This window comes from Poecilia mexicana, unplaced genomic scaffold (genome assembly GCF_051168715.1).
Source record: "Poecilia mexicana isolate PSO_F unplaced genomic scaffold, ASM5116871v1 scaffold_11, whole genome shotgun sequence".
NCBI lineage: Eukaryota > Metazoa > Chordata > Actinopteri > Cyprinodontiformes > Poeciliidae > Poecilia > Poecilia mexicana.
Window position 1 is genome coordinate 16,690,909 of NW_028263380.1, and position 13,263 is coordinate 16,704,171.

The window sequence follows — 13,263 nt, forward strand, 5'->3', positions numbered from 1 at the left end:
TCTGCTGATGCTCCTGAAATTGTCATGCAGGGCCATGAGCACAGTTCACAGAATTTTCATTTGAGTGCAAAAGGGAGAATTTAATTGCAGAGCTTTGTGTTCTGCAAGTCGACAAACATCAGTTTAATTGCAGCGGCATCAAAGGAGCCAAAGAATTAGAGGGGAGAAGTGTAAAAGCGTGGAGCAGTCCTGTGAGGAAAGGGAAGAAAGAGTGAAATGTCATGAAGTCACTGGTTCGACACAACCCGTTAAAACAGGGTGAAGCAGAAGATGATTTTTCCCCGAGGCTGCTGCCAAAGTTAGTGATTTCCTCACTGTTTAATCAGTAAAGAAGACAAAATAAACATTTAAATAAGCTCACTTTAACAACTTCAGGTGTATGTGCTTCATTATCTAGATGGAAAAAATCCTGAAGAAGATCTGACTATCAGTTTGTGACCTGTACCTCCAGCACCCTTGTGTTTTTTGATTGGCCTAGTCAAATCTGGTCTGAAATCAATTTGAGATGTAACACAGCCCTTAAATTATACCTAAAAACATTCCAGAGCTGGATAGCTTTTTTTAATTGTCTGATAAAGTAAATATTAGAATTATTTTTCCCTCAAACTGCTCAGGTTATCTTTGTCTGATTGTAAAACCTGTTGCATGATCTTAAAATTTCAAGTGTAGCAGAAACAGAAGAACTTTTTAAAAGTGCAATTGTCAGCAATTTAACACATGGTCAAATGTAATTAATAAAAAGTTAGAAAGACAAGGTAGACTTACTGAAAGCCCATTTTTTTAAATAATTTGCATTTATTTGTAGGGTTGATCTGCTTTTAGTAGTGGTTGCGTGTAGCGGCAAAGGGTCGCCGCACAACCGTCATCCACCTGTTTGTTCTCCGCTGACCTTCTCTCATCTGCATGCTTTGTTTAATCACCAACATCTGAGATGCTTGTCAGGAAACGGGCTCTCTCCTCCACAGCGTCGGATGGAGTGACCGTATCATAACACCGCGTTTTAAAGTACGGCCTAATTAAGATGTAGAGTGCACTTTAAAGCTCGTAATATCAGAAGGTTACAGAATCACACATTTGTGCTGATGCATTATGCATCATTATGTTAAGGAGCTTTTTGTTGCTCTCGTCCTGAAGTGATAAGAACAGAGCTCTCGTCCTGAGCGCAGATGGTTCCGAGCCACGTTTCTGCTTCAGAAATGAGATTGTTGGGATTAGGATTTTAATCTTTTATTTTCTTTTCATGAGAAAATGGATGCTACAAAATTTAATTCATGGTTACATTTGATTATCTTATAACTGTCATTTGCTGGCTGTTTTTATGTGTAATAATAGACTAAATATAAAGGGTGTCCAAACTGCGGCTTGGGGGGCCATTTGCAGCCCCTTGACTGATTCTGAGGGCAACAATAGGTAGTTGATGCAGAAAGATTTTATTTTCTTTAATTAGACCAAACTATTACTTTCTCCAAAGTGCAACACAAAGTAATTCTTTTAACAACCATGTTTTTTTTACTTTCTCTTTAGTTTCATTTTAAATATGATCACATATATCAACTGACTTTGACTTAGAAACAGACTTTAGAGAACTCAAATCTGGTTTTATTTAATTTTTTTAACCTTTGCTTGATACATATAAGCATTTTTAAAAGCGAGTGACCCAAATCCTGTTCTTATTCCTGAGAATAAGTAAAATGTTTTTCTTTAATTTTTTTTTATCCAAACCCAAAAATATTTGTAAACCAGATATCTTTCTTTTTGTAACATGAGAAAGTCTTTTAGTTTAAACTTCCTTTTCCTACACAAATGCTGACTTCACTACTTATTTAATTAGAATTACTGCATGCTTAGTTTATTATTGAACAGTAAAAAAAACAAAAAAAACTTTTTTGTCGTTTTTGGCCGGCGACTACTTTTGACTTGACGATTTTGGCCCATGTGACAAAACGTTTGGACACCACTGGAGTAAATAATTAAATTTCTGTGCTTGCAGTTGGATTTATTTAACTGATAATTAGTCTGTTTTAATATGTTTTCTTCTTTGTGTGTGAAGGAGGAGTGCAGGCTGCAGATGGAGGCGCAGCGCATCAGCCTGTCTCAGATTCACGCCGCTCAGCTGGAGCTGCTGCAGGAAGAGACGGACGCCTCTCTGGACGTCAGAGAGCAAAGTGGCTCGGGTAAATCTGTTTCTGCTACAAAATGCTATCGAGCTGCAGGCAGCATGTCTTACATTTATTTGTGCTTGTAGTACATCTGCGGTTGTCTGAAGTGTCTGTGCTTTCTCAGGTGGCAGAAAAAAATCCAAACACATGATAGAAGCTGTGTCAGAAGAATGCAGTGAGATAATTCTGGTAATTTTAAACTGAGACACCAGTTTTTAATTTGCATGTGTTCCCACATTTTCATTAACCCTGAGTGCTGTCTGTGGACTGTTTTCAGTCTTTCCAGAAGATTTTTGGTAAAGAGTTTTTGGAGAGTGTCAACACAGCAGACCTGTCGCTTATTTCAGAGGAAAGACCAACAACTAGTGAATCCACCTCCATTGTTCAGGAGGCTAGAGGTACACACTCTTTATAGAATTACAACAGTAATCTGTATGTTTTTCATCTATGTTCTCTCTAATATTTTTCTTTATTTTAACCTTTTTATTCTAGAGTTATACACCAATCTTTGGCAGCTGAGGGAGAAAATTAAGCATGAGCACGATTGTCTCTCTCAGCTTCAAGATCTGCTGAGATCTGATGTAAATAAGGTAAAAATGCACAGATTCTTACACTGCCTTAAAGTTTTACACCACATGGGTGTAATTACTTACTGTATTCGTTCACATGTTTCTAATTCACCAAACAGGCAGATTCTCTTTTGGTATTGCACCTGTAAGAAAATCATTTCCATTTTACAGTAAAATTATAAGCATTTTTTAACCTAGAACTGCTAAATCTTTTTGTTTTTTTTGGATAAATTATAATTTATTTAGAGTCTGTGTTAACTGTTTCTGCAAAGTGGACACTTTTTTTAGTAGCAGAGCACTAGCTTAACAGAAAAACTCAATCTAATCTCCTAGATAAGTGAGCTGCAGGTGGCCTATGATGAACTGAAGATCAACAGTGAGAAGCAGCTGTCTGACCTCAATGCACAGCTTGCCACAATAAATCTTCCTACAAGCAGAGGTAAATCTGATCACCTCTCCAAAGCTGCTACCACACATTTTCTCATCTTACCATTTGCATCTGTGTTTAGCAAAATGGTGTTTTATGTGGCTCTTAGCCTGAAGAAACAGAGCTCATCAACTCTAGTCATGTTTTTAAGTGTTTGGATTATTTATTTGTATATTGGATGTGTATTAGGGTGTAGGATATAAATGTTAATGTGTGCTGCTACTGCATTCAAACAGTTATTAGTTTGGTTCATTGTAACTGATTGAATGTTTCCTGACCTACAAATCCAGATATTTTTTTAATCATTGTTAAATTATCTAATGGACTTTTCAGCAGCTTTCTACATTATATAGTAAGAACACTTCCCATTTGATTCATTGGCCTGGATAATCGTATATTTTTTGCTTGATTGCCCTGTGTGTTAGAATCCTCAATTATTTCAAAGCAAAACTAATTGGGGCTTATTGGCTATTAATTAAATAAGAAATGTTCAATTAACCCAAACTTCTCTAAAAGACTTTGGTTGAGGAAATACCATTTTCAAAGTCTGTATGTGGACTAACTCATGGGAGATTTTTAATAGTCCGATGTTTTTGTAATATACAGTAAGTGTTAAATTCATTATTACAAAGAGAAAACACTTAAAATGCCTTAAATTAATTTTTTTTTTAAAGTTAGGTGGCCTGTATAATTCCCACGTCCTAAAAATTTTGTCTTCACATAACTTTTTAATTTTGTTGTTTTGTTTTTTGTTTTTTTGCGTCACTTTTCTGTCAGGCAAAAGTTTGAGTCGCCCTCAGACTTCTTCATTGTCTCAACTCAAAACGGTTGAGACTTGCGCTAACTAGCTGTCATGGACATTATTTATAGACGTAAATAATAATTTAAAGTATTTATATATGCATATATATTATCTATATAATATACATTTATAATTATACGGAAATAATGTTTGACTAGCTGCTAATATACCGGTGCTAGCTAGCTAGCCTCCTATTTGCGTCCATCATGGGTAAGTTCCAATTTATTGCTATTTGGCTGGCGACATTCATACATTTCTGTGGAGCTATGGGTCTTAAATTCGATACATAATTGTCTTAAAAAGGTCTTTAAAAGTTTTAAATTTGAGTTGGTGGAACCTGCATAAACCGTAATAATTGGAAACTTTTCTTATTGGTAAATAATGTTTGTCTGACAGCATCTCAATACTGTCTAGTTTTTGCTTTTGAAATTTAACATTGATTTTTTAAATTTAGTTAATTTTACAGTTTAAATCAAATCTCTGAGCTCTTAATCTAATGCAGAGTGGATATAAATTCAGCCACTGTTACAGCAATGATCCAGTTGGATTTACCATTGACCAGAAACTCAGTCTTTCAGCTCAGTGCAGCTGGAAACAAACACAAAGGTGCCATTCTCTCAGTTTTATTTTTCTTTGCTTGCTGTAAAAAACAAAACAAAAATAAAAACCTCAATTCCTTAATGCCTTGTATCAAATGCTGCAGACCTTGAGCTTCTTCTAGGTATTGTGTTTTTTTAAATCACTGTTCTCTAGTTCATTTTGCACCAGAGATTCTCTGTTTACAATTAGCAAATTTCAAATGCTACTTCTTATTTTCTCTATTTATATACTACTTTACTTCATTTTCCTTTTTATTTCTTATTAATAAATTTTTTTACACCTAATCTGTATTCCTCTAGCTGTGTAAAAGCCACAGTTTTATTTCTACGTTATTAGATCTGGGGGACCAGGCCAGGGAATCGGACCCGACATCAGTGGAGCTCCAGAGGCTGAAGGCCGAGGCTCAGGTGAAGCAGCGCCGGCTGGAGGAGAGCCACCGACAGGAAATGGAGCGCCTCAGGGCTCACTACCAGCAGCAGGCCGCAGACACGGAGGAGCGCTACGCCACAGAGCTGTTTGTGTTGCAGCAGCGACTGCAGGAAGCCACAGGAGCCCAGACTTACTACAGGTGATCAAACAAAAACATTCAGTCTCCTATGTATTGCCCACAGACACATATTCTACAAATCTTAGTTTGGTAGATTAGCTGATGTTCTAAAAGTTGGTGCATTTTTAAATCCAATCTCATGTTTCAATTTTTATTTTAGTTGCTAAATGTCTCTAAACTGAATTTTAAAAATCAGTAAATATTTTATAAAAATCTACAGTCTCGGGTTACGTTTTTATAGCTTTTACTACCTCATTTTGGGAGCTGCTTTTAAAGGTTGAGCTTGATTGATTGGCGACATTTAGGGAACTGTAAAAGGATTGAGATCCCAACTTCAAACAGATGCTTCTGCAACAGAAAGGCATCTGACCTATCTAATGCAGGTCAAGAGTCCAACTACATTCAGCAGTGCAGCTTTTATTTATACACAAACCTCTAAAAGAGCCTCTCAGACCTCTTCAGATAACTTTGTGATCCAGGTTGAAAGTGTTAAAAAAGTGAGAAAAAGATGACAGGTTAAAGTAAAAAAATAAATAAATAAAATAGTTGACAGATTTCAGCTTTTATAAGCAGGAATGCACAAATGAATGCATTCCTGCTTATAAAAGCTGAGCCTGCCGGTGGAGGACAAAGTATATTATGAAGGTTTTTAGTCGTCAGAGCGGTTTTGGTGCAGATTTTATTTGAACATTGTTTAAATCTAATTTAAAGATTTTTATGCCTAAAAAAAAAAAGTGCTCATATTGTTTTTATGTGCGTCTCATTTATAAATTTGTCTCAGCTAAGATGGCAGAAGCCTGCACCACAACTTAAATACAACACACAGGAAGTTTTAACCTGACAAAAAACATAAAGGGTCTTACAGATCGGATTCTAAAAAGAAAACACTGAGTAAAAATGTTAATTTATCTTATTTGCAGAGACAAACGAGTTTTGAAAAATTGCCAAAAAACTCCCAAGAATCCCCACTGCAGTTTTAAACGTTCTCTATTTATTGTCTCCATTTTTTTGTCATTAATTTTAAACTGACAAAAAAGAAAGGTAAAAGTTGCTTGTCTAAACTACATTTGAGTTGCTTGTTTATGTGAAAGAAATGACATACTGTTTATTTAAACAGTTATTTTCTGAAGTCTCGAGTCGTCTCTTGTAATTTTTAAAGATGGTAAGAAAGTTGGGTTTCTTTGAAACAAACCATAAAGGAATATGAGGCTTAAATTTTTTGCCCATTTCTCATAAAGTTTCCTAATGCTAGACTATATAGTATTTTATTGTGAAATTTTTGAACCCGAAATAATTTATTTCAGCTTTTTATAACAAACAAATTCCTCTTGAGCAGTTTGTTTTCATATAATAATACAAATAAACCATAAAGTTCCCACTATAACCTAATCACATAGAAAACATCATAGAAACATTCCTGGTTTCTTTCAATGGCGGTAAATTATTACCACCATTCTGTTGGGATAATTTTATGAATACTAAAAACATGGTGCATAAAAACAGATTAACTGCTAAACTAGCTTTTCCCTTTGGCTCTGGATTCAAAACTATTATTTCTTCTTAATTTGTAATAAATATGATTAAGATCCACAGGTTGTTCACCTCGTCACAGAATTTACTGTCCTACTGCGGTTCCCTGCTGCCCTCCACTGTTTGATTTTATAACTATAAAATATTAAGTATTTTCTTTTATTGGACTCTCATAATACATCGCTAAAGTAATACATAAAACTGGAGTTTTAAGTTTTTGTCTTATAATCTACTATTCAAACCTGCTCAGTAGAGATGAATTCACAATATTTTCGTATAAATACTTGATTTCTCATTATTTCCATTCTTTCATTCAGTTTATGGTTTGTGGAGGTTCAGTTTTAAATTCTAACAATAGCATAAATATTGGCCTTGTAAACTTTTGTAGTTATACTTTAGATATAGTCTAAAAAACACTGAGAACTTCAGCAATTTCTTAAGAAACTACATACATTTGGTTTCATATGCAAGGCCTGATATAAATAGAAATAAATGATATAAAGTACATGGATATTTTTCTGTTTATATTTTGAAGCAACTTAAGTATGAAAATTTTAGTCTGGAAAAATATTGAATTTGGAAATAAATATTGAATAAATAAATATATGAATAAATATGAAGAAACCTTGATAGCATTTTTTTACAGCATTTATTTCATAAAAACCTTTATCTCCTGAAATAACAGCATGTTTAACACCTTGGTAGATGTTTACTTTTGAAGTAAATCTCAGAAATGAATGATGATTGTTGTGCTCTTTTGTTTTGCAGCTTGTCCAGCAGTCCAGAGTTCGGCTGTGAGGGGACGGAGGAACGAAAACAGGAACTAAAGGTCTGGTTCTTACAGTTTACCTCCTCCTAAGCCTCCTGCATCAACTCCTATTACAAGCTGGAGACGCGATAAGATGCTTTGACAGCTACGGGTTGATGGTGAGGGAGGAGCTGCAGCCTTGAGGCTAAAATGTGCCCTAAATCCACATCTCACTGAAACGCCACAGGCGACCTCATGAGTGGACCTATATCTAATGATTTAAAGGATCAGACATTATATAACACTGTCCCGACCAGGCGGACTTATTCTGGTCTTGGAGGTTGCATGAAAGGAGGATTCTGTCTTGCGTGAATGAGCTGCGCTCCATTTAAGCTAACGCTCTAACTTCTATCCCCTCTACTAGGCTGTCATTTAGCCAGTCCCTTCATCCCGGCAGCTTATATTTTAAAGCCCTCATATCTGCACAGAGTTTAGAGGGAAAGACAGAAGAGAGATGAAGATGAATGGAAAACAAAAACATCTGAAATGCTGTAGAACAGATTATAGGAGGATATTTTCTAGAGGTTTAACCTTAAAATTGAAGTAAGTGACTAAATTACGAGATGGAGAGGTAGAGTGTTGGCTGAAAATTTAGCTTTTTATTATTTCCTGAAGCCTGGAGAGCAAACTACAATATTTATCAAGTATGATTGGTCGTTTTGGCTCTGATGGGGAATGAATCTGCTACTACCAGTACATTAATTGTTATTTTTCCCATCTCTCATCAGGAGCGGAGTGAGGAAGACGTTTCAGAGCGAGACGAAGGGGTGCGCCGCTCTGCCAGGCCGTCTAGCCTGACGCCGCAGCTGCAGGCGCTCAAGAAAGCTTTGCACCACAAGTACGACCAAGAGGTGGCAGCTCTCAAAGAGCAGCACAGCATCGAGCTGCGAAGACTGAGAGAAGAAAGGGAAAACTGGGGAGGCAGAGGAGAGAGGAGGCTGGATCGTAACGGGGTGAACGGAAGCTCGACGGAGAGCTTCGGCGCCGCTGGACTGGAGGACAGACTGCAGCAGGAGAGGGTGGAGGAGGAAGTAGCAAAGGTAGTAACGTAATATGTTGGGTGGCGATAAATCAGCTTTATTGTTTCAGCAACATTTGGGGTTTTTAAAGGTTTAGCTTTTGGATTTCCATATTCAAAGTGATGTCATCTTGTTTGAAAACCTTCTGTTAATTTGGGCTTTGAATTCAGGTCTGTGGTGGAGTATTAGGGCCAGGCAATTATTTATTTTCTTTTAATTACAATAATAAGGTCATAGTATAAAAAAATACAGTTATAGTGGTATGAGTATTAGGTCATAATCTTATGAGAACTCAACACAATCAATAACTAAAAATTAAAATGAGGAATGTTGAGCATTTTGTGAAGCTTGGTGTAAGTGTGACAGGAAATGTTTAATAGAAATATTTAATCTTTTAACACATCAGCATTAAATTATTATTAGTAGCAAAACTTTGAAGTGGTCATGCAAACAAATGTGCCTATTTTGAAGAAAAATACACAGACAGAGCTGGTCACGTCTGATCCTGATAACTGTATCGAAGCTTTTTTCAAATTAAAATAACCTTTTCTCGTTATTTTAAGACATTTTTCTGGTAAAATTTTGTCTCTTTTTCTCACAATTAATCAAAGATTCTTGTAGTCTGGTCCTAATGCTCCATTATACAACTCACAGAAGAGATAAAGGAAATAAAAAACACTTTTTGAGAATTTGTAATTTCCGTTTTAGAAAATAACGTTAGAAAAATAAATCAGTTATATCTGGGATGAAAAATCTGAGATTTTGTTTTTAAGCCACATTGCCCAGCTCTAGTTTTAATACAAACTTTGCATCTAACCTGCAAAAGTTTTGATGAAATAACTCTGTAACTCATGCTGCATAAATACACATTTTCTTGATTTTTATGGATATATTTTGGTTTGTAGATTTACTGTAGCTCATATACTGGGCCACAGCAACAACAGAAGCACCCAAATCAAATTTTCAGCTGTTGTTAACCTCTGCTGTTTTTAATCACACAAATAAAAACTAAAGATTGTATTTTGTTCCCTGGTTCTCCACAGGCCATAGTCCAGATGTCCGTGGAGTTCGCGCAGCAGACTGAGCTGGCTCGGATCCGGAGACGAGCCAGCCAGACGAACAGCTCCATGCAGACCCAGATGGACGAGGAGGACGTCGACGGGGAGATGGAAGAGCAGACTCCCAGGGCTTCCCCGCCTGCAGGTGTCTGGTTAGAGGAAGCGGAGAGAGAGAAACTGGAACGGGAACTGGAAGAGAGGAACGCTGAGAACAGAAAACTGAAGGAGGAGCTGCAGAAAACTGAACTTGAGCAGGTCAGTTCGTCTTTTCCATCTAAATGTGTCGTTTCATAGGTTTTATATCATCTGTTATTAATTATGTAAGGGAGTGCTTTAGGTTTTACATCAGTTCACAATGCTTCTTCATCAATTTGCAAAAGAATCAAAGTTTTAATGTTTGTTTTTACACACAAAAAATTATTTCTTAGTCTTGTTTTTAGTTGAAATGACTCTTAGATTATATTTAAATTAACTTCATTGTTGCATTTCCTTCTTGAATATTTATAATTTTCTTGAAAAATAAGCTACTGTGAATTAAGTTATGGTAAATAACAACAATAAACAATAAAATATATCAGTGTTCAGGGTCAGTTTTGGGGATTTTATCCTAAAAATTCAGCCCTATCATGATATAAAATGCATGATCCGTATCTTCTCTGAGCAGAATAAGATGCACTGTGGCTGCTTTTCCACCGGGGGGAGCTCTTGTCTGATCCCCTCCACTCCTTCAGGTGCACCTGTTGCCATAGCAGCACAAAGATACTAGTGTTTCTCTGGGCTCTGAGGGAGTTAAATTGTGTCTTTGTGTTCATAAACAGGCAGTGTTTCTGCCTGTGCGCGGCTGCGGCTTATTTGAATTTACTTTTCCTAATGTTTGCACGCGCGATGTTGCAGTTTCCAGCGCAGTTTAGTTTTCAGCAGCTTGCTTGTTTGGCTGGAAGTTTGAAATGACGGGGCTGCTGTCTATTTTCTCTCTGCTGCCTGTTCAGGCCTTGAAGAAGAAAGGCGATGGTGAGGCGGAAGATGAAGAAGAGGAGGAAGATTCAGCTCACACAACTGTAGATGAAGAACTCAAAATATCAAGAATATCAATGCAGGATGATGGAGAGTCTTCAGATAAAGACGCTGAAAGGTACAACTGTAAAGTTACAAAACATTCTGAATAAGGTTTTGCACAATTATATGGTGAATTAAATGTTTAATCAACCAGCTAACATGCATTTTATTCCCTCAACTTTTAGAAAGTTGCTGTGTGAAGCCAACAGGAAGCTCAGCCAAGTGCTTGTAGACGTCCTGAAGACGACCGCTGCAGCTGAGGAAACTTTAGGCCTCCACATGCAAAGACTGTGTGAAGCTTCAGCTGCAGTGCAGCCTAGCGAGTCGAACGCACAGACACAAACCTGCCAGAGTGACACTCCAGGCGAGTAACATCATGATTTAGAAAACACTTTTGGTTAAACAGTTAAGAGTCCAAGTTAACATCCTCCAGATGGCTGGATGTGCACCAGACCTGTGTTTACTCCAAAATGTTCGTTTGTTGCACATTTTAACAGACAAATTCATTCAAGTGCATATTATTTTATCGTAAGATAAAATATGTTTAGGTTGTGACAGGAAACCTGATCTAAACCACAAGCCAGTAAAATGTTGGAAGTTGGACTTATGTTAATTGTAACAACCACTGAGGTCAAACTAAGGTGTTGCTGGCAACTATTACTGAAATCTAAGCAACGTTGTTTCAAATGTTGTTTTGGTTTAACTGGGATTTTCTTTTTAATTTCTGATTTCTACATGTTAGAATGCACATAATTTTATTGTTTATGCTCTGAAATGCAAATAAGATATAGGACAGATAAATTGCACCACAGAATTTAAAGACGGTGTCTCATTTTATCAAACTAACTAATTTATTGAAAATATTTCGTTTTCTATTAACGACAAATTATGGATGTCTTGTAAAGTATGTTGGCTGCTCTAAAGAAAATAATTCTGGATTATGTGTGTAAGTTATCTCTGTTATTCAAAATATACGGGTATTTGAAAAGGCAGTAGATGCTTTAACCCTTAAAATATTTTAATATTTATTTATCTCCTGTACCACTAAACTCTTGTTTTTCCACACTGCTGAACACATGAGCGTTATCGTTCAGTCACTGGTGGATTAAAAACATGTCACAGCTGGTTTTATCACATAAATGCAAATTAAGTTTGTTGCTTGTTGGATTATCTAATCTGTGTTTTTATGGAAATACGTTTAAGAGCTCAGCAGATATTTTCCAGTTTAAACAAAACATGAAATACAATAAACCTGTTAACTTGGTGCTTGTGCAACAACAACTCATAAATGTTTTAAACTTTTTTGGTGTTTTATATTTGTAATAGTTAAAATTATTATAAATTTCATGGGTTTTATGTTGTACCTGCAGAAGCCGACCATTATATCCTGAAATCACCTTTTTTTTTAATAGTTCAGCTGTTTTCTGTAAACTTACAGCCTGTGCAGTTTTGCTGCTAATCATCATCCCCTTGCTGTGAGGTTTTATGAAAATAAGAAACTTAATAGCTAGAGGTTTATTTCATTACCCACCAAAGTGTGGCAGCTGTTGACGTATTCTCAGTCTCCCTTTAAAGTAATGATTCACACCCATTTGCATTCTGGTCATTCCGGTTTATGAGCTGTACATAATAATTGCTGTGAAATCTGTCAACCTGTTTAGCCTGTACTTCGCAGCTTTTACGTCATTGCCGTTGTGCTTTAATTAATATGATGCTCACCTCTGCAAGAGAGTCATAATATGCACACATTCACATAAATAAAACATTTTTCTGTCTGATCCCACAGAAACTCGCCAGAGCAGGAAAGCTGGTGCCGACGCCAGGTTCTGGTCTGGTAAGTTGGAGGCTGAAGAGGTTCTGGAGTTTCCCCAGGAGATGATGGACCGGCTGCTCCTTGGGGCAGAATCACAGCTTGAGAGCGAGGAATATTTCCTGGGCATCAGCAGACGACTTCAGGCAGCTGTGGAGAAGATGTTGGTGACCATAACAGACACGACTAACCAGGTATGAGGCCACCGCTGGTGCCAGAATTCACAGCGTTCACTTTTACTCGTATATCACTGAGTAATTAAATAAGCGCTAAGAAAGAAGGGGATACAAACAAATGAGGAGCTTAATTTGGGGTTATCTGCACACACATTTTAAATGTATAAAATAACAACATATGGTTGGCCACGCCCCTTTGATTCCACAATGCCAGCTGCATGCTATGAGAGCACACACAGTCTGTGATCTCACCTGAGTGATGACATGATGTGAAAGAGCAGCATGACTTCTAGTTTCTGTTCATTGACATTAACATTTCTCCGCCTGAACTGTTCATAACAATTAATATTGTAAAAGATTTAATTAACAGCACAAAAGCCCAAAGAAACAAACTGCTACAAGTTTCTGCTTGCACGTTCTAGTGTTTGTGTCTGTAAACGGAAAACTCCAGTGACACATTCAGGCTTTCAAAACATTTTAAAGACCTCTAAACACTGCTAACCCCCCACCCGTGGGTTTGTGCGGCTGTTCATTTGGAGACATAATGGGGATGAGACGGCAGAATGTGTCCAGAATTCACACACAAAAGAGCTGCCTCATTCCCTCTGGTTGCCTGTAGATACGAGCCGTATTTACACAGAGCTTTTTGTGTTTTCCGAGCAGCCTATCCTGGTTCGGACTCGCAGAGCGGCTCCACCCCCG

General features: G+C 37.0%; 1 protein-coding gene across 12 annotated transcripts in view; it reads left to right on the forward strand.

The window, feature by feature from the left end:
- Positions 1-13,263, forward strand: part of akap9 (A-kinase anchoring protein 9) — a 77,648-nt gene that overhangs the window by 23,502 nt on the left and 40,883 nt on the right. For all 12 annotated transcript variants that reach the window (XM_088010290.1, XM_088010291.1, XM_088010292.1 and 9 more), the window contains 12 exons: positions 2,051-2,174; positions 2,284-2,348; positions 2,437-2,557; positions 2,652-2,749; positions 3,062-3,167; positions 4,894-5,125; positions 7,403-7,463; positions 8,171-8,482; positions 9,505-9,774; positions 10,509-10,651; positions 10,761-10,939; positions 12,362-12,579. In XM_088010290.1, the coding sequence (XP_087866416.1) occupies positions 2,051-2,174; positions 2,284-2,348; positions 2,437-2,557; positions 2,652-2,749; positions 3,062-3,167; positions 4,894-5,125; positions 7,403-7,463; positions 8,171-8,482; positions 9,505-9,774; positions 10,509-10,651; positions 10,761-10,939; positions 12,362-12,579 (1,929 nt within the window). The remainder of the gene's footprint in view (positions 1-2,050; positions 2,175-2,283; positions 2,349-2,436; positions 2,558-2,651; positions 2,750-3,061; positions 3,168-4,893; positions 5,126-7,402; positions 7,464-8,170; positions 8,483-9,504; positions 9,775-10,508; positions 10,652-10,760; positions 10,940-12,361; positions 12,580-13,263) is intronic.